The sequence below is a fragment of the Papaver somniferum genome, chromosome 2 (genome assembly GCF_003573695.1).
Source record: "Papaver somniferum cultivar HN1 chromosome 2, ASM357369v1, whole genome shotgun sequence".
NCBI classification, from domain to species: Eukaryota; Viridiplantae; Streptophyta; class Magnoliopsida; order Ranunculales; family Papaveraceae; genus Papaver; species Papaver somniferum.
Window position 1 is genome coordinate 64,272,129 of NC_039359.1, and position 26,556 is coordinate 64,298,684.

The 26,556-nt window shown below is 36.2% G+C and overlaps 1 protein-coding gene and 1 long non-coding RNA gene across 5 annotated transcripts; one reads left to right on the forward strand and one right to left on the reverse strand.

The window, feature by feature from the left end:
* Positions 1-14,073: 14,073 nt before the first annotated feature.
* LOC113347857 lies at positions 14,074-19,573 on the reverse strand. Its single transcript, XM_026591538.1, has 16 exons — positions 19,356-19,573; positions 17,760-18,017; positions 17,503-17,664; positions 17,331-17,381; positions 17,075-17,209; positions 16,890-16,913; positions 16,650-16,761; positions 16,398-16,523; positions 16,209-16,258; positions 15,850-16,008; positions 15,619-15,714; positions 15,409-15,524; positions 15,178-15,301; positions 14,920-15,033; positions 14,657-14,737; positions 14,074-14,443 (listed from the first exon to the last, which is right to left on the reverse strand). The coding sequence occupies exons 1-16, from the start codon at positions 19,410-19,412 to the stop codon at positions 14,297-14,299; spliced, it is 1,812 nt and encodes a 603-aa protein (XP_026447323.1). The 5' UTR covers positions 19,413-19,573; the 3' UTR covers positions 14,074-14,296.
* A 2,256-nt stretch (positions 19,574-21,829) lies between these two features.
* Positions 21,830-25,727, forward strand: LOC113347858. Of its 4 annotated transcripts, XR_003359293.1 has the most exons (12): positions 21,830-22,165; positions 22,294-22,618; positions 22,724-22,842; positions 22,955-23,055; positions 23,138-23,279; positions 23,516-23,569; positions 23,736-23,998; positions 24,350-24,445; positions 24,526-24,609; positions 24,717-24,832; positions 24,985-25,059; positions 25,430-25,727. It is a non-coding gene; the product is annotated as an uncharacterized LOC113347858 (long non-coding RNA). The 4 variants fall into 4 exon arrangements; XR_003359292.1 differs by having other exon boundaries at positions 21,830-22,618; XR_003359294.1 differs by having other exon boundaries at positions 21,830-22,618; positions 23,796-23,998.
* The last annotated feature ends 829 nt before the right edge of the window (positions 25,728-26,556 follow it).

Consider the following 26,556-nt stretch of genomic DNA (forward strand, 5'->3'; position numbering starts at 1 on the left):
TAGTTGAAGAATTTGAGTCACTTTCCTGAAGAAGCTTCAAGTCTCTTTGTAAACAATCAACTTTTTGGTTGATATCACCAAAATGCTCCTTATTCCATATTGATAGGAATTTCCTTGTGACTTGAAGTTTCTTAAAGAACTGAAAAGCAGGAGATCCATGGATACTTGTTTTCCAAGCATTAGCAATTACAGTAGACCAAGTAGAATCATTTAACCAAGTTAAAAAGAATTTAAATGGTTTCCAGCAATTAGGCAAAGTAGAATCAGTAACTAACATAACTGGGCTATGATCACTTCCTACTTGAGTTAAGTGTACTAACTTAGAATTAGGAAAATGAACATTCCAATCACCATTACCTAAAGCCATATCAATTCTAGACTTTTTGCTACCATTTCCTAGATTATTATTGGTTCAGGTATAATCTTTACCAATATAACCTATGTCATCAAGACCACAGCTAGTAATTATACTATTCACCATTCCATCAAAGGAAGAACATGGATTATTATCATTATCTAGCAAGTGAAAATTTAGGTCTCCCAACAAAATCCAAGGATTGTTGTTATTAGCACTTATTTGTTGAACAAAGTTCCACTGTGCTTTTTTCTTCTCATAGTTAGAGTAGACATACATACAAGTGAGAAGATATTCAGGTTTGCTGAGATTAGCTTGAACAAAAACATTGAACATGTTATTTTGAGTATCCAGAACTTCACAATGAAAACCATATTTCCATAGTAAAACCAGTCCTCCAGAGAGACCTATAGGTTCAATATAAGAGCTATTAGGGTAGTGGTATCTCTTAAGTAAAGGCATACACTTAGAAGAACTGATTTTTGTCTCACATAGGGAAATAATTTCAGGATTTTGAGCTCTTATAATATCACTCAAATGGTTTCTAGTAGTGGTGTTTTTGAATCCTTGTACATTCCAAGAGATAATTTCATGATGTTTACCTCCCTGCTAACTAAAACTATATGAAAAAAAAAAGTAATGATCAACAAAAGACAAGTTTTTTGAGACTTAGTAGTGTCACAAAACCTGATGAGATATGCAGAGGTGATTATGCACCACAAAAATTTAATGCTATAAGTAGAGAAAAACTTAAAGTAAGACCGTAAAAATTTTAAAGCTAAAAAGATAGAGTGATATACCTGTGTGTCCTTATGTGGAGAAGATGTTTGGTTATCTCGATTTGCAACCCTTTGAGATGTTTGATTATCTGTGCTAGCACCAGTTTCAACATTTCCAATATTGTCAGCTTCAGTAACTCTGCTACCAGATCCTTCTTCATTAGTTCTGATTCTTTTTCCTAGTCTTGATTCTTCATTTTCTTCCACAACACTTTTTCCAAGCAAGAAATTCATGTTTATGACTTCACCATCTTTAGGAGGGATAAAAGTAGTAGTTTTAACATATTTCTTCTGACTGATCCTAGAAGATGGTGCAACATCAGTTCAAATATGCTTCACACTTTTCCTTATACTATTAGAATTACCAAAGTAGTAGGGTTTTTCATGTGCCTTGGCTAAGAAGGAAGATGCTTCTTTGCATGCGACTTTATAATGCTTGATCATATAACAGTCTGTGCATAGTCCAGGTGGTTGTCGTTCATAATAAAACTTGATCCAACGACTGAGTCCTGCATTAGTTATTGCCTTCACCCCTCTTCGTAAAGGATCATAGAGATCAATGTTGATGCAGACTTTAACAGGTGTGCTACCAATTGGAATGGCATCTTTTGGTTCAATTGCTATCACCTCACCCATTAAACCTCCTAGCCGCCACGTTCATGTGTTCAGGTAGCAAACAATTGAGTTGAATCCAGAAATTCTGAAAATCCCAATGCTTTTCTGCGTAGACCATATCAGCAATGTAGTCGTGCACCACCAGTAATTGCCTATTGATGCTCCATGGCCGTTCATTAATGACCTTGTTGAGCAAAGTCCAGTTACTGAACTTAAAGATCATAATATTTGGATCTATTTCGACAATCTTCAGATCTTTTGAAGTCATAAATGGCCATGTAAAGTAAATAAACTTTTCAACCATTTCCAATGTCATCCTTCCTTCAATGATTACCTTGCCTATAGCACTAGCTTCGCAGTTATCCTCTTCACCTTCTTCATTGCTTTTATCATGCTTGAACACTACAACTTCACTGATATCACCTAGTTCTAGTGTTGCTTTTTTGAACTTGTTGACAAGATCTCCCATTTTGGAAGAGTCGCCTTTCTCCATTATTTTTGTGCAGAAACTGTTAGGGATATTGGTTTTGCCGGGATGAAAAAAGGTTTTTGTAGTGGGGTGAATATATAATTGTGTTAAAACAAAAGATATGGGATATATTTTTTGGAATATTATTACTGATATTATGGTAACAGATTGGGAATTTAGGAGCATATTTTTGGTAAGCTATGCATCTGGCATTGTATCCTAAAATAGCTAACATTAACCACATTTTCCATTTGACTTTTTTTGAATTTGAAACTGCATGTGGGCGGGGTTGTTGATGAGACTCACCGTGTTTGGATCGGAATAGTTCTTCCATTTTCATATACAACTGGTACTAACATAGATTAATCTTGCTAACAAACGATAAGGCAAACGCCATTAGAAATACCAAACACTGCATACACATAATGGAAACACAGAGAGAGTTAGAAACTTATGAAAAAAAACAAAGCAAACAACAAAGTTTTGAGAAAATAAAGAGAGATAGTAAATTTTTTAAAAATGGTGAAAGATCAAGTCATTTGAACATAAAGAGGAATGCAGAGGACTGATTAATAAACCATGAAATTAAAAATAAAACAGCAGGGAAGTGGAAGAAGATCAAGAAAAGGAATGTAAACTAATGGCTGAGTTGACTCATTAACATCTCCCGATTCGGAGAGAGTCTCTCTCCGTCTCCCGTTGGAAATATATAAAAACCAAAGATTGTGTTCGTAATAATAATACTGTATAAATACGTACAGTACAATAGATGGATGTATACAATCATAGTCCTGAAGATCTAGGAATATGTGCCCCTCACCGACTGGTGTTGTAGGACCCAACAACCGTCCAGTGGTGTTTTTCTCATGTAAAAGTCGTTTTCTTTCTTTCTTTGCTTCTTTTATTCTGTGCCGAAATAGCGAATAGATAAGGAATTTTTCTCTTTCAGTGTGGACCGTGGAGAGGCAGTGATCTGCATAGCCCCAGTCCAGATCGATCGGATAATTGGGACCATGGATGCAGAATATGGGTTGAATGCCTTGCATCGTGAGTGTGCATTTCAAATCTACATCGAATAGACGTACACACGAGCACATTTGGATGCGCATTTAAAAATTATTTTTTGACTTCTAAAAATTAAAGAGTAAAAAAGTCAATTTGGATATAGACTTTCAAAAGGAATTCTAAAAATCAAAAATCGACTGGTTGTTTCTGGAGAAGCAGGAGCGTCTTTGCTCGTAGCATCCAAACACGCTGTACAACAAGTGTTATCATTTGTGTGATTTTGAATCTGATCAACATTTGAAAATGGGCCCTAAAGATACTAGTTAGAGCACACCTTAAGGTTTTGAAAGGAGGGTTAGATATCCGGAGTATTGTAGTCCTTTGTTATCCTTTTCGAATGAAACATCATTGTTTTCAAGAGTACAAAACAAAGCTTGGCTAAGTTAGGTTAGATAAAGAGCGGACGAGATTTATCTAGGAGGGATAATCGACGGTCATAATTTTTTTAGCTAACCATTATAAATATTTTATTAATTAGTGTCTCATTAATTGCTCATGATGAATGATTAATTAATTTTTCATGATAAATGTTCATTTAACGAATCTAATAAATACATAATTTTATTAATAAATAAGTGTATTAAAAATTATATATATATATATATATATATATAAAGAAATTGGTACTGGTGAGTTTCGAACTCAGGTAACATGTATCATCACCCAATGAATTTACCACTGTACTACAGTGACCCCAGTTAAAAATTATAATAATAATTTGTAATGGTGGTAGTGAAAGAAAAAGTGGGCGGTGGAAACAGTAGCAGGTATTTGTGAGTGGTGGAGGTGGTAGCATTACTGGTGGTCAGTGACGGAACCAGGAAATGAATGTTGGGGTGGTTTGAAAACAAATTGGCTTGACTTGGACTGGCTTAAGCCTATTATTTAGGCTTGGTTTTTTGTAACCAAACACAATTGCACTATAAAATGGAAGGTTTTTTTTTTTTGGAAGCCAGCCCAAGTCACTACATAGATCCGCCACTGCTGGTGGTGGAAAACATAGTGGGCGTGGAAGGTTTTTACGTACGGTGGTGGATGTTAGTGAATAGTAGTGGAAAATAATAGTTTGTGCCTTTACAAAATGGGCAACATTTTATTGTGATAGACGTAGTTGGATGTTTTTAGCACAACTGGTAAGGACAAAACACAAATATTTTGAAGAGGATACAAATCATATAAGACAACATGATCATGACCGCTGGATCACGTCCCAAATGGGATCCCAACTATTTATAATACCCGCTCGAACGAATCACGGTTATTCGTATTTAAATAAAATTGATTACATATACATAATACAAAACAAAGTTTGGACAAGTTAGGCTAGATAAAAAACGATCAAATTTATACTTGCAGAACATAAATCTACCGCTATAAACGATCACGTGTAATTAAAATTCAATAATAAATATTCAATTGATATTTTATAATAAATATTTCTTTAATTAATCAAATGAATATATTTTTGTTGATGCACAATAAATTTATTTGATATTAACCATATTAGTAAGCATCAATGGTGGTTGTGATGGTGGGAAGTGGCGGGGATAATGGTGGTGGGTATTGGTGAGTCCGGTAGAGTGGTGACGATAATGTGGTGGTGGAAGAAGTAGTGGTAGTAGGGTGAGAAAAGGGGTCCTAAAATAAGTAAAGCACTAATGGTGGTTGTGATGGTGGGTGGCGATGGTGGATTAGCGGTGGGATAATGCTAGTGGATATTGGTGAGACTGGTGGAGTGGTACGATAACGTGGTGGTCAAATAAGTAGTGGTAGTAGGGTGAGAAAAGGTGTCCTAAGATAGGTAAATTAGTCACCCTTGGTTAATTTTTCTTTGTTTTGTTTTAATCTGATTTTAGTTTTCAATTTTTTTTTCGTTATTAATTTGCTGGGTGGAGGGTAGGAAGAAAAATGAAACCCATAAAAAAATTGCCAAACACAAGGCTACGCGCGAATTAATTGTAATCAGTTCAGTTTCTCACATCTCTCGTTATTCCCCTTTTTTGTCATGATTTCTGTTTCTGCCATTATTTCTCTCCTACTTCATGGGATTATGCAAGGATGCGCGTGAATTAATTGTAATCTATCGCGTTTCTCACATCTCTCTTTATTTCCCTTTTTTGTCATGATTTCTGTTTCTGTCATTATTTCTCCCCAACTTCATGTGATTATGCATGCTTGAGATAATAGGTAAAGAGACAAGAAAAGAAATGGATCAAGAATTAAATATTATTATAAATTTTACAAAATTAATAAACACACTATATAAATTGGGAACCCAACAATTTATATCAAAGAGAAAAATTAAATCTTAATGCTAACAGATTTTGCAAGATTAATTTAATTGATTTTAAAGTAATTTTAGGTGTTTTTAGTTTTGTTACGAGGTTGGTAAATGACCTTTGATGATATTTTTTGAAGTAGTGAACGAGGTAATTTTCACTGCCCATAGGATTTTCTCTAATGATTAACTATGTTTGTCCCAAAGAGTTGTATGACTTACATACACAATATTAAAATGTTCGAGGATAAGGATATGTTTATTAACCAACTCCTCAAAACATTTAGACCTGAAACGATCAGTTCGATTCTTCTCAGACAATTAAGACATGTATGAATCGATGGATACATTTGAAACACATATCCTTACCCGTGCCATTACGACACGGGTTGAGACCCAGTTATATACAAAGTTTCCTATGAAATGTACAAATTCTACCAATGTCTTAGATACTGCCAATGCCTTATACCGTTCGAGCTGGCCCTAGTTAGTTAATCTAGTGCCTTATTTCCTGTCCTTGCAATACTACTAGACCGATAAGATGAATAAAATGAAAAGCGCAATCTGGTTCGACAAAGGACACTATTTCAGTGTATTTTTTGCACTTCATTACCACTACTAGACCGAGTACTGTTGCAGTGCAAAATGTGCATTCTTACGGCTCTTAGACAAGAGTTCATGTTCACCACATGGCACATCAGATCAGATCTATTCATTCCAGGCCATGCATGTTTTTACCAGCAGACACCAATCTCATACCAATAAAACATTCGTATCTTAAAAGCCTGAAATTGACAGTACAAAGTTGTTTTGTCTTGCTCCCATTTTCATTATTATCATTGATTGTGTAAATACTACTCAATTTTCAATCTAACTCAGATGTCAGAGATGATAACTTTTCTTTTTAACTGTAAACTAGAAAGTGGATTGACACACCACAATTTTATCCTGCCTAAAACTGGATCCTATGCATATGCAAAGATGGCTGATCCACCTCGGAACAAAAGTAATCCAACAAGCCACACAAAAAAAAAACAAACTTAAAAGACCTGGAGGGGCCACTCAAAAGGATTTAGGGGCCAACAATAAAACAAAAAAGATCACCCAAAGGGAAAATGTAGCCAGCCCTTATCTCGCGTAATTCGTAATGGCGAAATTACCCATATATATTCGGAGGATATGATAACATTGTTACCCTCCGAATGCAATCGGAAGCCAAAATCGTTCCCATACTTCCGATTGTAGTCGGTGCAGTATTAGAATGATTTGTGTTTCATTTTTTCCATTTCTTTTTAATTTTTGAGTTGTTAGAGTTATAGAGAAGAAGGTGAAGGAAAAAAAGAGAAAACCCATTTTATCACTACAAAAATGGATGGATACGAAGAAGAAGGTGAGAATCATGACGAAGAACAAAATGTTGAGGGTTCACGACCGTTTAGAGAAGACGATTTGGGGTATATGTTGAATGATCCAAACTTTTGTGGAGAGGAAAACATAGACGACCCTTTCATGGAAGAAAATGGAGAATCGCATGATATTGAAGCTAACGATGCATGTAAAACACAGGTATTGTGTTAAGAAACTCAAATACTCGATTTGCATGCGTTTGTGTGCTTTTGTAAACAAGAAAAACCGATTATTGCATGCATTGAATGCCATGAACTACCCAGATTCGGTAGATAATTTCTAGATTGAACTTACGAATATAACACACTGAGTACCAAATATGTATATTCGGTAGTTACAAGATACTAGTTTACTGCCGAATATGAGAAAAACCCCAAACTGGTTTTCCAAAAATATCTACATTCGGTAGTTATGTAGAGTTATTTACCTCCGAATGGCCCCAAAAACGAATTCCTCAGAAAATTTCAAAACTCAGTATTCTTATCCTTTACAATCGGTAATAGTTTAACATTATTTGACTGCCGAATATAACAGTGGCCTCAAAATAAAATTTCCGAAAACTTGAAAATCGGATGTTTATCGATTAAAGTTATCTCCCGGTTATTTATATTCGACTGTTTTACTATATATTTTAGCTTCCGATTATATCATTTTTTGCACTCAGTAAACTGTGTACATTCATTTGCATAAATCGGGTGTTTTGGGTAACCGATAGGATTCCGAATATAAAGTATTCGGAAGTTTTACTTATTTAATTACCTCCGAATATATCATTTTTTTCACTCAGTAAACTGTGTACATTCATTTGCATAGATCGAGTGTTTTGGGTAACCGATAGGATTCCGAATTTAGAATATTCGGAAGTTTGACTTATTTAATAACCTCCGATTATTGTATAATAATTTGTTGCTTTCATATGCAGGCCGTTGAAGAGTTTGTTGATGACTTATATTTGAGGCCCGACACTTCCCTATACTATGCAAACGATTTGGTATACTCATTACTACTTTTTTCTTTTTTTCAAAATTTATACGTTAAATGGTTATGCTTATTAGGTTTGTTTTGTTTTATGCACGTTTAGACATTTGGAAGTAAGAAGGAGGCAAAGGAATGACTTATGAACAAGGCAAAAGATAACATGTGCGTGGTAGTTCAAAATAATCATGTTAGTGACACTCGATTTGAAATGATTTGTGAGCGAGGTGGGACGCGAAAGAGTCACGAGGGAAAGAATAGTAAGTACATACGGAAGACGAATAGGAAATACCGAAGCAATACCAAGAAGATAGGATGCCCATTTAAGATTGTCTTCTATAAGCCCGATGGTATTAAAGGTAAAGAGTATAAAATGTATAAAGTTGATAACGGTTGTCACAACCATGATGATCCGTTGGATTTAATTGGACATGTAATGGTTGCCAAGTTAAAACCACATCAAATGCAGACGGTGAGGTCTATGCGGATCCAAAAAGCGAGTGCGATCTTAAGTAAAATAAAGGCGGACGATCCCGACAACTTGTCTTCTTTGTCTACAATTAAGTCGGCCCTAGCTACGATCAAAAGGACTGATTGGGATGGTAGAACGGTCATGCAACAATCGGAGTGGTTAGCGGAGTTACACGGCTACACCAAACGGAAGTATGTTGTCGATTGATGATGGACTTGCCATTGAAAAGGTTTTTCATTCAGATTTGTTACTCAATAATAACTGAGAGAGGTTACCCTCCTTATATAGATTAGAGTTCAAACGGATCTAATTTTTGAAAATATGGCCGTTGAGGTTTCTGAAAATATGGCCGTTGAGGTTTCGTATCATTGGTGCACTACAATCGGTTGTTAACGATACACGTATTACCTTCGAATAAGACATTCAGTGGAAAACTTAAATTCTTATCTACCGATTAAGTAGGTATTTCTAAACACGACTATATTATTCGGAGGATAATTGTTTTGTAAAGTTCCGAATGTACGATGGCCCAAAAATCAGAATTTGGGAAAAACTTATACTTTTCAAATTTTGAAATTGAAATAATCGGAAGTATAATTAGTTACCCAAACTTCCGAATATGGGCTGTCTAACATTCTATATTGGCCCTTGGAACCACCTAGAGCCAAGGCGTGGTTTGTTTTGAACTTGCTATATTCGGAGGATAATTGTTTTGTAAAGTTCCGAATGTACGATGGCCCAAAAATCAGAATTGGGAAAAACTTATACTTTTCAAATTTTGAAATTGAAATAATCAGAAGTATAATTAGTTACCCAAACTTCCGAATATGGGCTGTCTAACATTCTATATTGGCCCTTGGAACCACCTAGAGCCAAGGCGTGGTTTGTTTTGAACTTGCTATATTCGGAGGATAATTGTTTTGTAAAGTCCCGAATGTACGATGGCCCAAAAATCAGAATTTGGGAAAAACTTATACTTTTCAAATTTTGAAATTGAAATAATCGGAAGTATATAACATTATATTGTCTTCCGAATAAATACTGGCCCCAAAATGAGATTTTTCCTATATCAGAAATTTTGAGATTTTTCAATATATATATATTCGGTAGTGAGTGTACTTCCGAATACTGTGTGTCTACTTAAATATATTCGAGAGACAAAAAATTCATTAAACTACCGATTATTACCAGTTTGTATCCAGGAAGATATGACCAACAATATTCGGCCGATAACCATCAAATATTTCTCCCGAATACTGTCGATGTTCTTGAGAAATGAAGAACACGACTACATTCGGAAGTAAAGGAGCATGAATATCGCCCGAATCTGGATAAATAACCGAAAACCCTAGAATTATTTTTTCTCGATTCGCCGAATTAAAGCGAAATAAACCCCAAAAATGATAGATTCTTACCTAATTGGGGCCATTTGACTTTGGAGCGGAATTTTTTTTTTCTTCCACAATCGAAAGATAATAGGAAACTGGAAGAAGAAGAGTTGAAATGAGTAGAATTTTTTTTGATTTGGTTTTCATACAGTTTTACCATAAGAGCATTTATGTAACTTCAATATCATATAGGGTACCCCTTAACTAGAGTCTTTGGCTGGGTATAAATTGATGGCCCCTAAATCCTTTGGGGTGGCCCCTAAAAACCCTAAGCTAAAAGAGTCCTTCTCCAAAATTTTGTGTTATCATTATACATACAACTCAAATTCTATGAAACATCGCTTTCACAACCAATTTAAAATTAAATTTCGAAATTATTTGCATAATTCTGCTCGATACCCACAGAAAGAAAAAAAGTTAAGTTTTCACAATGGCCATCCGTTGCAAAAGCAAAAAGATTACATGGATATTCAATGGGCAGTCCACGCTTAACCAAATGAGGGGCTCATTAAGGGGGTGGTGACGAAAGTAATCCTAAAATGATTACACACACCCAAGCTTATGTCCCATGATGTGCATCGAGGGCATGGTGTGAGAGGAAAAACAGTGGTGGGTCTCACCCTTGACCCCACCCCCTGTAGTTTTCCAGCAGGGCTTTCCTAACATCCGTTGGATCTGTCCGCCGTGCAGATCGCGGGAGATTGTTTCCGTGTATGTATCACCACTCAAAATAATAATATGCAGCGGTACAGGTACTAATAGAGTAGTAGATAGGGGAGTAAATAATACCCGAAAATACTCGGCCTGCCTGTATCCGTCCGAGCCCGCCTGTACCCGAAGTAGCCCAAAGCTTGTTATGGCCCGTCATGAACCACCCGGCCTGGCCTGGATTAATTTATTGGGCGGTCTCGGGCTTTGCGATTAATTATGATGCCCGGCGTGATACCCGGCCTGGTGCCCGGCCTGAAAACCTTCTATGTGCCATTAATCATTTAATATCCTCTTAAAAGACTTAAAAGTTACAATTTTATAATTGTCAATTTTGTGTCAAGAAAAATAAAATATATAATTGTTTTTTTACTTATAATTAACCTTTTCAAAACATTAATGGTAATATATTTTCTTATTAGAAAGTTTATTGTACTCTAATTAATTATTTATTATAGGCTAAAATTAAATATTTGTCAGTGTAATTTAAATATAAAATAATACTATCACTTGTGATATGCGATGTTGGAAAGGAAAGGATATTGTATTTAATACCGTTCATTTGAAAATTTAAACTTAAAAAAAAAAATCAAAATAGTGGCATGTCCGGCCCGATCTGGCCTGCCCGTATAAAAAACGGACTTTGGGCGGTCTTTGGGTAGCAAATTATCTACTTGTGCCCGGCCTGTCCGGCCTGAATTTGTTTACGGACTCACAAATATTAAGCTTGACCAGCACGGCTTGTCTTAGTTTTTGGGTCGGGCGGCCCGACCTGCCCTAATTTACACCCGTAGTAGTAGACATGATTTCTGCTTTGTGAAATTTCGTTGTAAAACACAATTTGTCCTGTTTCAACCACCACCGAAAGTTAGTTCCAAACCAATTGAACACATGGGCCCTGAAATAGAATTATGTCATGTCAGCTCAAAATTAGAAATCCTTTAATCAGCATACTTAGTGCTAATCCTCTTATTATTATTATACCTTATACAGTATTCTCAAATAATTGTTTTTATTTTATTGATGCAATTACTTTTGAGTACAATACGAGTATTAGTCAGCATCATTAACTACCAAAATTCTTGTGAATCCATGAAAAAATTGGTGCCGAAGAATTTCAAACCCATGTCATTCGTACCGTGGCATAATAATTTTACCAATGCACTACAATAATATCCGTTAGTTATCTTTATTTTTAGTGAAGCCTTATTGATCAGTCGTAAATCCATATTGATCATGGTCCATTATATTTTGGTATCCTTCCGTATTTGGGTCTCAGGTTAGCACGCTGCACGTCGATGTATGTGAGTCTAACTCGCAGTTAAGAAACCCGTATGCATCAATGGACAAGTTTGTGACCATAACTAAACAAGGCTGAATTGGGGGCCATGAAAATTAATTAAGGGCCGCGACACATTTTATACCCGTACCCAAAAATATATGGGGCTTCCAAAAATGAGGGTGAAATACTTATTTTATCCTTCTCTAATAAAAAAAACAATTTGAGTCGTCAGTATTAGAGATGTATAAAAAAACTACTCTCATTTAATATGAAAGGGTCGTCCGTATATAGTAATGCTTAACTGACGACCCTTAAAGTGATAGCTACAGAGAGTAAAAGGTTTTTTAGTCGTTCGGTTCTAAATATATAGAGTTAACGACTCTATATGACCTAAAAGATGGAGTCGTCATCTTTTAGGAACCTCATTGACGATTTTTCATAACTGAACAATGGAGTCGCTTATTTTGGTGCCAATTCATTGACGACTCTACATGGTCGTTAGTTAATTATATTCACGACCTAACGACCCTCACACTGAGCTGTTGCATAGTGACCATGAATCGACCACTTGGAGCACCATTCATGCGATTTGAAGAGTATAGGAAGTTTACCTGATTGTTTAGAGCTTGGGATTCCTCATTTTGAGTGTTGGTTCCTTCATTTTGAGTAATGACATCTTCATTTGCACCATTGTTCATAGCTTCCTATTTCAACATCTCCTCATCAAACATCCAATCCATATGATTAGTTGAGACAATCTTGCCATCAACGCAATCATTGTTGCTGTTTGAAGGTTCACCAACATCATTTTCTCCACTAGAATCACTCATTTCAAATAACCCTAAGTTTTCCCAACTCAACTTCTTCTTCTCCACAGCACAAAAACACAATTTTTCTTTTATCAAATTTTTATCCCTAAATCTGATTTTAATCTATCCAAATTAATTAACAACTAATCAACACTCAATTAACACTAATAATCCAGGGTAGTTTAGCCATTTCTAAAAAAATGGGATAAGGGATAACTCCCAATTACTATTTCATGACCTTTTTTATCCTGTAGCTAGGGGTCCCCAATTACTATTTCAAGGCCCCAATTCAGCCCTGTAAGTAAATTGTATGGAAATATAGAGCTCGTACAGATAAATAGCTCATTTATATCTATATTAAGCTAAAGAAGAAGATGGTGCACATATTGTATTTTGTGTGTGCGGAGATGAGTAATGAGGAGGAGTTTTGAGGAAACCATGAAAAATAAAAATGATTAATTTTGATGAACGGGAACTTTAAAGAAAGAGCAATTTAGCTCTTAAATCCAAACACATAAATTTCAGAATAAACACCACTGTAAAGCGTACCCCGAATTTGGAATTTTGCACTCGTCAAAAGACAACCAGCATATGCTTTGCCACCATACGTGCCTTAACCTTTGGCTACTATGTTTTTTGAATTTATCAGTTTAATCTCAAGATGTACACATAATAATCTCATTCATTTTTGCTTAAATTAAAACCAAACCAATAATTGGGTCATGTCCAAATATTCTTAGAACATGATTCAAATGGACGGATAAAAATTAGTATGGATGAAATAGACACCAAAAAAATAGCAAGAATGAAAATTGATTTATCCTGGTTTAAACTGAAAAAAATCATGAAATTGAAACTGGATGCATCCTGATATAAATTAAAAATAACAAAAATTATATGAAAATGAAAATAATGAAACTGTTGACATCCTGACTGCTTTTACATTCTCCTCCATTTAAACAGTAAACCAAAACTCCTAATAATTGTTTTCTCTTTCACTTTATAACAAGTATTATCGATACAACAAGATTCCTGGATTTGGCATGAAAGTTTACGCACATCGAGTTTGTGTGATATGGTGCACGATTACAAGTTTTGATGCGGATTAATATACAAGTACCATCTTGAGCACACTATTTTGTCGTATAATAAGGTTACAAGTTTTCATGCAAAAAACCGTTTACTTGACGTCTCAAATTCTTTTTTAGTTTAATTTCGGTCATACTAGGTACAACATAATTACCCACATCTTCACCAGCGTAAGGTTTTCCTTGGTGGTGCATGAAGTTAAATTCGCAGCTGATACTTTAGCTAGTTATGGTGTTGAAGCCGGAGACCGCAGAATTTGGGATGAAGGCCGGCCAGGTCACTCTCACTTGCTATTGTAGGAGTCAAAAAAATTCACCGAAAGATTATCGATTCTTGGTGTATGAATTAATGGGTTCACTCCGTGCCCACGAGAAAAATTAAATAGGTTCGTGAAATCAAAGCCTCACTTTTCAATTACCTAATCTCTTTCCCTAATCCAATTTCATTAACCCATCACTCCTCTACATGAGGCATTGTGATCTGAAAACAATTTCATGCTGATTACAAAGTATTGTCGCGTTCAGGTTTATTTGTGTTACTCCATCTACTTATATGATGTGAAAGAATACCCCCTTTGTCTATAAATACAGTATAAAGTATAAACATTAAACCGATACAGGGCTTTGGTACGCGACTTCTTTCCCAGTGATACCGTCCTTCAATGTTTTGAAGCAAATGTCATAGTCTTTCTCAGGTGGGGGATTTTCAGGATCCACCGTAAATGGCTCACTAAAGGGAATAACGCTCTTCACCTGCAAACAATTACAGTTATGGAATTTATGACAATAATTTTATGTATACTCCAATCGAAATTATATGCAGGATATGTGCCACACTATTCTGCATTTAACTTAGTGACATGATCAGCGGACATACTTGTTTAACCTAGATGACTTGGAAAAAGTTTTTGTGGGTGCATGCATATATGATACAACAGAGCCAATTGGAGAGAAATAGAGATAGACCTCAAATGTCTTGTCACATGCGTATGGGCTTTCTAAAGCAGCAACACATATGCGAGCAACCTCCTCCCTAGAAATTTTCCCCTGTAACCGTCACATAATTCTTATAAATTTCAATGGGAGGTTAAACATAATACTTAATACACAAACAAGTACCCTGGACTATACTAAGTTTATCCTTGGCATTGCCCATCGATGCGTACAGAACAACATCTAAAGATGTAATCGTAGAAGGACGTTGAAAAAAGTGTGGAAATTGTAATTACCGTAATATTGTCTCCTTGCTCGAAAATGAGATCAGCTCCAGCAGGTTCCTCAGTCAATGCACAAGGTCTTACTATTGTATAGGGAATTCCACTTTCCCTGATCAAATCCTCGCCCTATTATACCAACAGGATATGAAAATTAAAGATCATTAATTAACTAAATAGCTTAACTTCACCACTTTTGTTCTAACCACGAATATGTTCTTCCCTGGTATGATGGTAATGAGAAAGAAACCATTACAACTGAAATTACGATACCTTCAACTTAAAGGTGAGGATATAGTCAAGTTCCTTATTTAGGCGAACAGCAGGAGGTTGTTTACTTAAATCAAGACCAGGCCTGTCAGGTCGGGTAACACCAGCAGATCCAACATGTACAAACCTACAATTCAAACGAGCAAATCAGAACATGCAAAATATAAATATCAGGCACTTGTAGATAGACAATTCACAAATCCACTATAGAGTTTTTTAGTCAGGATATGACACCTGGGAGTGATTGGATCTTTTAAGTATGATTTTATGGTTGAGATAGGAAGATCAAATGGGCCTTCCTCAAAAGTTGGATTCAGTTTGCCATCAAACTCAAACTTGCTATACATGAGCTGTTACAGGTTTGACGGCATATTGTCAATAAAAGCCTTAGGGACAACCCAAATAAACAAGCAACGAAAAGGCAAGTAGAACATAGAAGCCTGCCTGCAATGATACGATTGTGCTTGGGTCAAAGGGTGGTGCTTCAAATACAGTCTTTGCTCGAAATATAGGTCGTAAAGAAGAGAATGGAAGTTGTATCTGAAGATAAAGGAATAAGTTCAATAAATGAAATCAGAAGTATTCTTTAAAAACAACAGTGTCCATGTAGCCATTGTGATGTTAGCATATTCATCAAAACAAGAAAATAAAAATAAAAGGGGGATAAACACTCACCGATTGCCATTGATCTTTTACTGTGTCAAAGATTGCAGTATACCCTACGGTATCCCATTCAGGGCTAATGCGAACAATAAGTTTATAACGGCGGCCATCGCCTTTGATTCGCAATTCAAGACCATCATATGCTGAAAGATCCTCGGGTATGGAAAAATTCTGCAAGTACACCATTTGAGTGGATCCAGTGATCCATGGGAATCAAGCCAAAAGGCCCGAAACATATTTTAGGAATCAGAACAAATTATGAACTAATACATGCGACGATCATGGTAGTTTGGAAAATAAAAGTTTAGCAAGACATATCAAGCATATTTCTAGTCAGAAAACAGTAACAAAAAGATAATAAACATGCTAACCCTTGTCCTAATACTGGTGAAACCACCATTGTTTTTGGTGGAGACAACACCTGAATCAGAAAAGAAGGAGTATTAGTAACCTTTCAAAATCAATTAAAAGTAGCCACATAAATTAACAGATGAAAACAGACATTCTTCTGTGTACAACTAAAGGCATCAATAAATTTGGAGGACAATTCAGGTGTAGACCTTTGAAGAGCCCAGTTGGGCCACCATATTCATTTCCACAGTGATCGATTAGAAATTTACTTTCACTGACACCTCCCATCACAACATCATCTAGCTCACCCCAAGCGAGTTCTTTGGATATGCTATCTGCACATTTGAAACACGTAGAAAGATGTGCAGGAACAAAATATTTTCAGTTAGACTTCAGATGTATATATGGCGAACAGTCCAAGTTTTATCGGTTATATAACAACTAGCTGAAGCTGAACAAACCTTGGAAACCAAATATCAATTTTCCATTTCGATGCCCCACACCCTTTTCGAGGGAATTAATTAAATTTTTCATTCCATTATACTCTACCATTTCAGGTGAATCACCTTTTATCTGCACGAGAAAATAAGCAACGAAGTTGGTCAGGAGCCGTTTACTTGACGAACATAAAAAAAAAAATTAAATTCTACTGAAGAACAAAACAGGCTCCTGAGACATAATCTAGTATATTAGTTCACCACCTCCGGCTCGAAGAACTTGATTCCCTGATGCACACAAAAAATAAGAATGTTAGGGTGCAGAAAGAACAAACTTACAAGCAGCTAAGAAATTATTAGCAAACATATGAAATTTGCTCGCAGAGATTCTAAATTTGCTAAGACCAAGATTCATTCATAATTTCGATCATCTGATGAGTTTCACATACTTGGCTGTACTTTTGCCTGTCTGGAGTGTCCCCTTCTTTTGGACCCACAATGACAGAAACTGCATTAATGACTTTCTTCACTCCCTTGAAATACTCAGGAACTAGAGTACTCTCCTTTGTGATATCTCCGACCACCTATGATAACACAAGAATGAACTTATTATTTTCTCCACAACAATGGAAATGCATGGGAAAATATAAAACAATCTATTTGTAACCTTATCCAGACCAGAAGAAGCACCGTTAAGTAGCTTACCAAGTCAATATCTGGACCAAACATTTTTCTTGCCTTCTCTTTATTCCTAACCTGACAGAAAAGAAAAAACATATCGAAAAAGTACTGAAAAGGCATATAACAAGAGTCTCGCATAGAGACTCAAATGTTAGTTCCACATGTAATCTTCTACGTAAAATGAAGAGCGGCGTACCAGGATTCGGACTGGGAGGCCTTTCCTGCGCAAGACATCAACTACCCTACGCCCAACACCACCTGTAGCTCCAACTACTAGGATTATATCAGATGTTGCCATTTCTTTTACCGGCTCGTTAGATGTTGAATTTGAAAGTTTCCCAACCAGAAATTCGAATAACTATATATATATTGAAGGATCTCATTAGAAAAGAATGGGGAAAATATAGATTGCTGCAATCAATTAACAGAATATGACAAGATATGTTAACCAACCTTAGCAGGAGATGGAGGTGCATTAAAGAAATATACCGTCTTCAAAAATTTCCCAACATCCCAACCTTGTCTTCCCGTCTCTGCGTATATAGACTTTTTATTTGATCTCAAAGATAAAGAAGCAAATTTGCACCCAGAAGATAAAGTTTGGAGTTTGTCACTGAGTGGAAGGAAGTGTGGAGAATGTGAAGATGACAGCAACAAATAGTGTAGAGCTTTGTTAGAGTGGCTTCTACCGATAGGTAATGATGAATATCCCTGGTGATTCAAAAACAACCTTACTAAGATTTGGTGTTCAAACTCCACTTTTGGTACAAAATTTCAGTTAGTAAAAAGTAGTAACAAGAATACTATGTTCTGTTTTCAGTTGTAGTAACATGTTTTCTCTTCAAGCCATCACCGAGATATATGGATAATGAGTAACTAATAATCTAAAGAATTTCCTTTACTTGGAAAATTATAACATATGAAGATAGTAATAAAGAAACATACTCCATTAAACTATAACATGTAACACTAGTTTACCGCGCGCGGTGGGGTGGCCGACCCAAGGGAAAAAAAGACATGATTAAAAATCAATAAGTGATAACTATAAGCTTGCAACCAAGTTTATATGCATCTAAACACGGTACGAATTAATCTAATCGAGCTGATGTCACCGTACAGTGTAAAATCACTGGATGATATTAATGGCCTGAGTTCCATTAATACAATGTGTCCAAACGAAGTTCCATTCCATAAAAAAAAAAAAAAAAAACCTACAATTTTAAAAAGGATCAAGTGGAAATACAATGGGTAACTAAGGTATCCAAAATTATCAGCCAACACAAAAACCCCTATCAATGCCAACTGCTACGCCATGTGATGTCTGTTCTAACCAATAGATAGTAAAAAAATAAAAATACTAGGACTAATTAGCGAAATCTATTAGATGAGCTTGAAATTGAGAGAAATTTGTTCACTCGGGCAGTTTGACAAATTCATGAGCATGCGCCACGATATGTATGCTAAACCACGTGTATCTCTAATAACCATGCAGCAACTTTGATCCGTCTTATATTCACCCATCAACAAATGAGTACCCATATTTCTTAAGAACAAATTTTTTTAATCTTGTAATGAAACAAAATCTTCAATTAATTTGATTCTTTCCTGATTGGAAATTAAACCAAAAGTAACGCATTTTCCTGTTTACAGAATTTTAGCTTGCAGATTTTTTACAGCAAATCCCATGCAATAAAACACCCGAAAGATTTAGGAAAGTCCACCATTATCTTAATTACCTTTCAATCTCCTTAGATTTAGTTATTGTAAGTCTTTGAAATCAAAAAGTTTTAGATATCCGATGGGCTTTTTATTTTTCTTTTTTTCACAAAAAGAATATTTTTTGGTTGGTTTTATCATCTAATTCAAATTCTTCTTAGGTTTACAGTTAACTCAATCGTACGTTTTCAGATAGATAATGGGTAAAATTAGAACCACTAGATGTTTTATGAAAACCACTAGAATTATCCAATCAAAAATCATGGTTTCTGAAATCGGAGATATGTACTATACCACTGACTATGAAAGCTAGGAAGCTAGTGTTTCAAGTACCTGGAAATTGATAATTGCAGTAGACGGCAATTTGTTTGAACAGCAACAGTAAACCATTTCTCTTCGAAACCCAAATCAGTGTTATGATACAGTAAGTGTTGAGAAACGAGGAAGAAAATTGATTTTCAAAACGTTCTCTAGAATAAATATAGACCACACGCACACGATAGTGTTGGTGATGAGATCATGTTATGTGGAGAAGATGAGTATCAATGGGCCTCCTTTCCCTTCATACGGAATCCTGTTTTGAGGTATAACTAGCTTGAAAACCACGGGACTACAGGAATTTTTTCATACGGATGGAAGCTGGCACGGTTGGTTGGTCAAAAGACGCGACTCTTCTACCGACAGCAATAAAGACGGAATTGGGCACATCTTCCCCAGCATAAGGTTAATCTCGGTGGTGCGTGCAGTTAACTTCGGAGCAACCTAATTTTGGTGTTAACTTAAAACTACGTCTTGTTTTCCTTAAGATCTGAAACAGTAAATTTTGGCTTCAGTACGTTTAAAACAGTAAAAATGTGATGCTTTCATGTACTAGTTATAAAGTAGAAATAGACTGGTCATGGTTGTAAGTATTACTATTTTCTAGTATGAATAAAACAATCGTTATTAAGCGATTTTAGGGTTTGTAAATAATGTTTTTAGTTTATCTTCAATTGATTTCATCACTAATGGCTCCTGTAAGCCAACCAGATGTTTCTGATAGCCATTATGGCATTTCTTTTGAATGGATCATTCATATCAACAACACCATCGATGACGATTTATCAAAAGTGGTCGGAATTTTCCGGTTATGGGAAGATTAATGGCTAGTAGAGGTGATCGTGATGACGATGGGCTGCGCAAATTACTCCCCTCTGGGACATGTTACTCTTAAATGTATTGTTATACAAGGATGCCTTTTGGACTAAAGAACACGGGGGAAACATACCATCGATTAGTAGACAAAATCTTCAAGCCTTGGATAAACAAAATATTGGAGGTCTACGTAGACGATATGCTTGTCAAAAGCAAAGAAGCAAAAAACCATCTCTCAGACCTAAGGGAAATATTCGAAGCCATGAGAAACTTCCACATGAAGGTGAACCCGGACAAATACACATTCGGAGTTACCTCAGGAAAATTCTTGGGTTACTTGGTAACTAAGCGAGGAATTGAAGTAGACCCCGAAAAGGTCAGAGCAATAATGGAGATGCCATCTCCACAAACTCTAAAAGGAGTACAAAAGCTAAATGGAATTTTAGCTTCCATGGGAAGATTCATAGCAAGATCGTTAGATAAATGCAAAGCATTTTTCGATACGTTAAGGAAAGGAAACAGGTTCATGTGAATCGCATAGTGCGAACAAGCCTTTCACAAGATCAAAGAATACTTAGCATCCGTCCCTATTCTGCAGAAGCCGGAGTCAAGTGAGATACTCACCCTATACCTAGCAGCAACAAGCTACGTTGTGAGAGCAGTGTTGCAACAAGGGCATGGAGAAAAGTCCGTATACTACATCAACAAGACACTCAGTTCAGCGGAGCGTAATTACACCAAGGTGGAGCAACTCATATATGCCTTAGTAGTGGCAACACAGAAACTAAGGATATTTTTCGATGCACACACCATTCGAGTTTTCACAAAATCTCAAATAAGTCAAATCCTTGACAGCACGGAGAAAATTGGAAGAGTGGCAAAATGGAATGCCATGATCAAACAATTTCACATAATCTTCGAAACAAGGAAAGCTGAGAAATCACAAATCTTAGCAGACTTCCTAGCGGACCTACCTCTCAATGACGAAGCAGAGATAGATGACATCCCAGGAATGGAGGAAGATAAGCCAGAATCAGAAGACCTCCTCAAACCGCAAAATTCACGAAGGTGGGAAATCTTCGTAGATGGCTCCTCAAACGGAGAAGGAGCAGGCATAGGGATTGTGATAACAACCCTTATCGGAGACCGACTCATCTATGCATTCAGGTTAGAATTCGAACAATACACTAACAACATCACGGAGTATGAGGCGGTCATACATGGTCTACGCTTAACACAAGAGCTGGGCTTATCGGATGTTCGTTTAACTAGTGACTCACAATTGGTCATTAGACCACTACACCAAATTCCCGGATTAGTAACAGAAATTCGTAACGGCTGAGTGGTCGTTACGAAATTCCGTTACAAATGTCCGTTACAAAATAATTTGTAACACGCTGTGGCCGTTACGGAATTTACAAAATTTTGTAACATATGTCAGCCGTTACGAAATTTTTATAGGCGTGCCAGCCACACGCTTCGTCACATCTGGGTCGTAATACCTGGAATCTGTACGTGTGCCATTCACACGCGTTTCATTGTGTTTCCACCCAAACTAAAAAACACTAGAGGATATTTCCTCCCATGCGTGTGGGATTCACATGCGTGATATGGGTATACCCTAATGAAAGCAGGTCGAATTTTCACTCGACCAAAATTCCATTATCTCTCTTTCTTCATTCTTCTTCTTCTGTTCCCTGGAGAACCATTAACAATCTCCTTTGTATTACCACCACTATCAACAACAACGTCAAAAACAACCAAATCTCTTTCAAAATCAATACACCATCGATTAGATTTCATACCTTACTTCATGAAACAAGGTTTAGTAAACTTTGAGTTCTAGATCTAGGTTTTTTAATGGGTTTTCAAAGTTTTGAAGTTAATGATTTCGAGTGAAATAGTGATATATCGAGTGGCTTTTTGGAGATGATTAGTTATTATTGAAGGAAGAACACAAATTTCAGAGAGATTGAATTTCTTTCTTCATCAAGGGAGCTTAATTAAAGGTCATGGTGATTCAAAACGATAAGTTCTTTAAACCCAATTCCATTTTTCATTGCATATTCACATCTATGTTGTTTAATTTTTGTTTAATCGAAATATTGAATTTAAGATTATGTAAAATTGATTTTAGGGTTTTGAGAGTTGGGAACTCTGTTTGAAACGTGAAATTTTTTTGGAGGAAGGGGAGAATGAGAATTTCGACAGTGTAATTAAGACGAAGAAGATGAGGGGAAAGGGGGGAATTTATGAGATTAATGGCTTAATAAAAAAACAGAATCAGAAGATCAGATACAGGGTGGAGGGAGGAGAGAAAAGAGAAAAATTGTGCTAGTGGAAGTACAAGTAGAAGAAGAAGCAGAAGAAGGCCACCTCCACATTCTTTTTCTTGTTCTGCAGAAAGGGTTTCTAAGGATAGGCTAATAAAGATGTCTGTGGAGACATCAAAGAAGAACAAAGTGAGCTCTTTTTCCATTTATATTTTGATTCACAATTACAATTTACAGCCTTGTTTTGCTGTGATTTTCTGTTTATGAGATTAATTATTTGTTGTCAATAAGTAGGGGAAAGAAGAGGAGTTTTTAAGATGTCACCAATGTGTTGGTTTGACATACAAAGGGGTGGTTGTTTGTTGCAAAAGCTGTAAAGTTAAACACTATAGTTTGACGTGCATTCATTGTTGGTAACACTCAATAGATAAGTTGTTTCGTTTTCGCATTGTTCATTAAATACATATGTTGGTGATCTAATATGAACTAATTCATGCTTTTGTGTTGTTTTTTCATGGTGCACAGGTATCCTGGGCATACAACTGAAGCGATTGCAGAGTCTTTCCCATTTTGTCATGGAAGCTGTAATTGCAAAACCATGCTTGCGTTTTTGCAACATGTCTAAGGTTGATATTTTTGTACTTGCTGTTGGCTTTATTAAAGTAAGCACTTGACCTTATTCAATTTATGAGTTCCATCCTTATGCAGGATTTGAAGAGCCAGAAAATGAAGATGGAGGCAGAAGAGAGACTTAAATATTGTAAATATTTGTTACAAGCTCTTTTACCAGTCTTAAATCAAATCCACGAAGAGCAAACAATGGAAAATGAGCTCGAGGCGAATATTCAAGGTGCCTGGCTTAAGCTTGTTCAACATTCACCCTTTTTATATTTGTCCGTTTTGAGTTAAGCAATATGTTTCTTTACTTAGAATAAATATTCTCCAAGATCAAAGTAATGTATGTTGGAAAGTGTTGGGTTAGGCTCATGTTTTTTTTTATGTCAGTCAACTGTTTATGGTCTTTCCAGTTATTTGTAGTTATCTCACTACCTTCATGTTCTTTTATCTATAAAATGGGCCTTATAGTTGAGTGTACGAGATTGCAATCGAGCTGTTGTACGTCTTCCTTCCTACACAAAGGTAAGGTTGTTATTTCTGAATGTAAGATAATGCTGCATGAATTGCTTAAACTTTATTTGTTGAATTGCCTCTTGGAAAAGATAAGCTTATGAGGTTTGCATTATGGTAAAAACCTCATAGTTAAATGCATCTTCCAGCTCTGAATTGCGTTTTGTTTTTTCCGTAGTCTAACCTAACTGCGAGAGGTTGAGTTTGCGTTTCTCAAAACTGTTTGTCATCGCTTAAGGCATGGTATAGGAGAGGGATGGCAAATGCTTCTATGGGAAACTACAAGGATGCAATCCAGGATCTAGATATTTCCATGAACATGGAACTTTCCTCCGGTGGAAACAGTAAAATAAAAGAGGAACTTGAGATAATTAAAAAACAGAGTCGCAGAGTAAAAAAATTCACCTAAGAAATCCAGCAATATGAATTGTAACTCCATTGGTTAGTACATCTCCACTGTTATCACTTTTTAAGATAAGCAGTTTTGTTATCTTTATCGTGAATTCTTGAAAATGCTCCTATTGGGCGACCTCAGTTTCTGTTAAGGTACTACGTATCTTTGGAATATGACTCATTGTCTATGATTTATGTTAAATCCTACTTAGTTGTATGATGTTAAAGAAGGTGGTTCACATAATATGGCTGCATCATATCCAAGCATTTTTTTTTCTTTCGCCTCACCCTAAAGATTGAATTATAATTGTTGAGAAGGAATATCAGTTCTAGGTAACTAGTCTGTTTGAGCAGGAATATCACTTCTAGGTAACTAAGTCTGTTTGAAATGTATTACAGAAACACAGATGATGGATGAGATTAATGAGCAGAGAACATGAAGCAGGTTCAGGGAGCGTTGTGAAACCCCATTGGAGCAGCTGCTGACTTTGATGAGTTAACCTTTTGTATTTTATTTTTGTTAAGATTAAAATTAACCTTGACCGGAGAGTGATAGTTATCTTTGTTGGTTGTAGGAGGAATTGGAATCTGAACTCGAGGAGTTGGAAGAAGCTGAGTTGGAGGAACAACTTTTACAACCTGCAACCATGGTAATCATGGTAAGACATTGGCAATCATGGTAATCATTAGTAATCATGACTTGGGTTCTAATGCTTAGTAATTCTTGTAATGGTCTGATTTTCTTTTTGTTTTTCTTACCTCACAGTTATGATGAAAAAGCTTTGACGAAGAAGATTTTGCACTCGTAGTTGCAGCTTCAGCACCTGCAACTCTACCACCTACAATTCAGACAGTTCACAGTTGATACGTCAAAAGTTCCAGGTAGCTCTTCTTTTTTATATGTTTGTTATCTTTCTGTTTACTTGACCTCTGAGCATTATGAAACAATTACTGGATGTAACTTACAATATTTGTTTTTCATAGCTGATACTTGCGTTTTTCATTTCTCTGCTTCTTTATTTTGCTTGATGCAGCTGGAGTGATCAAAGCTTAACCAAATGATGAAAGCTTAAGGGATCTAATGGTTGGCTCCAGTTGGGATTCTGATAGTAAGTGTTCTTATGCTAAGTCTACTACCAAACTCCTCTTTTTTTTTTTCTTTTCACTGACTGTCACTTGGCATTTTGGGTTTCCACTATTTAAAACTTAAAATGCTATTAGGTAAATGTAATGTACTCTTATTTGATCCTTTATCCTTACGTTGTTGGCCACTAATTGATATCTGCCAAGTTTCCTTCACATAGTTTTGTTGTATATTCTCAATGGTTGTGCTTTGCATGATTGTTTAGTTTTCTGGTTATTTTCACGGTTGCAGCAACATAGCTGTTATAAATACTCATGGATTAGAAATCATACACGAACCTTATGGCACATGGTATCCTTCTAAGGTGTCTTACTGTTGTTTTCATATCTCCTCAGCTATGCGGTGGCAGATCTTTCGAGGGGTTCCCGTCGGTGTTTCTCCGGCAACTTGAGCTGTTGGAAGGACAAGAGGGGTTATACCCCTGAAATCATATTCAATCAAGAGGTTCTACCATTAAATGGCAGCCATTAGCTCCCTTTGTAGCTGCAAGTTTTGAGTAAGTTTCTGCTTATAGTGATTTAGAGAATGAACTGAACTTAGGAACTTAGTAGGTTTCTATGGATTTCCTCAGAATTTGATACTTCACAATAACAAATCTTTTTGGTACTTAATAGAATTTCTATTCTTTTTGAATTTGTATTCTTCTTTGAATTGATTGAATGTTGATATGATTGAAAAAAGTATTGAATGTGGGTTATGGATAGAATGAAAGATGTGTGTAGGATATTTGGAATGACAGGCGTATTTCCGGCAGAAAATGAACTGCCGGTCAATATTGACCTGGTCAGGATTGACTATTTTGACCAGGTCAATATTGACTGGCAGTTTTTTTTTTGCTGTTAACAAAATGTTCGTAACGGCTTGAAGATGTTACGACTGTCAGGTTACAAAATTTCGTAATGGCTGTTGCTTGTTACGACACGCCACGTAGTAACGGCTAACGCCTGTTACGAACGCCGTTACAACCCAAAATTCGTAACGGCCCCATTGTTGTTACAAAAAAATTGTAATACCCCCTTTTGAAACAAGCACGAGCCGTTACAACCCGTTTTAATAACGGCTTAATTCTGTTTCTAATCCCAAAATTTGGTGTAGTGGACAAATCGAGCTCAAATATCAAACTATGGATCTAATATTGTCTTCGTACCTGAAGTTAACATAGGAGCATGCATCAAAGATCAACAAGGTCACATTCATACATGTTTGTCGAAAAGACAACAGACACGCAGATGCCTTAGCATTCATATCATCAATGCTGAGGGACATAAACACTATCTCTGTCCAAATTGGGAGAATCTATGAGCCTTCGATAGAAGGACTAACCTCAGAAGTTTAGGAAACCTTGGTGGTCCAAACTAGGGCCATGAGAGAAGCAGAAAAAGCGAAAGAAGATGAAGTAATGGAAGAACCAGCTAACGAAGCCGACGAGTCTGACAAAGATCAGTCTATGTCAGAAGAAAGC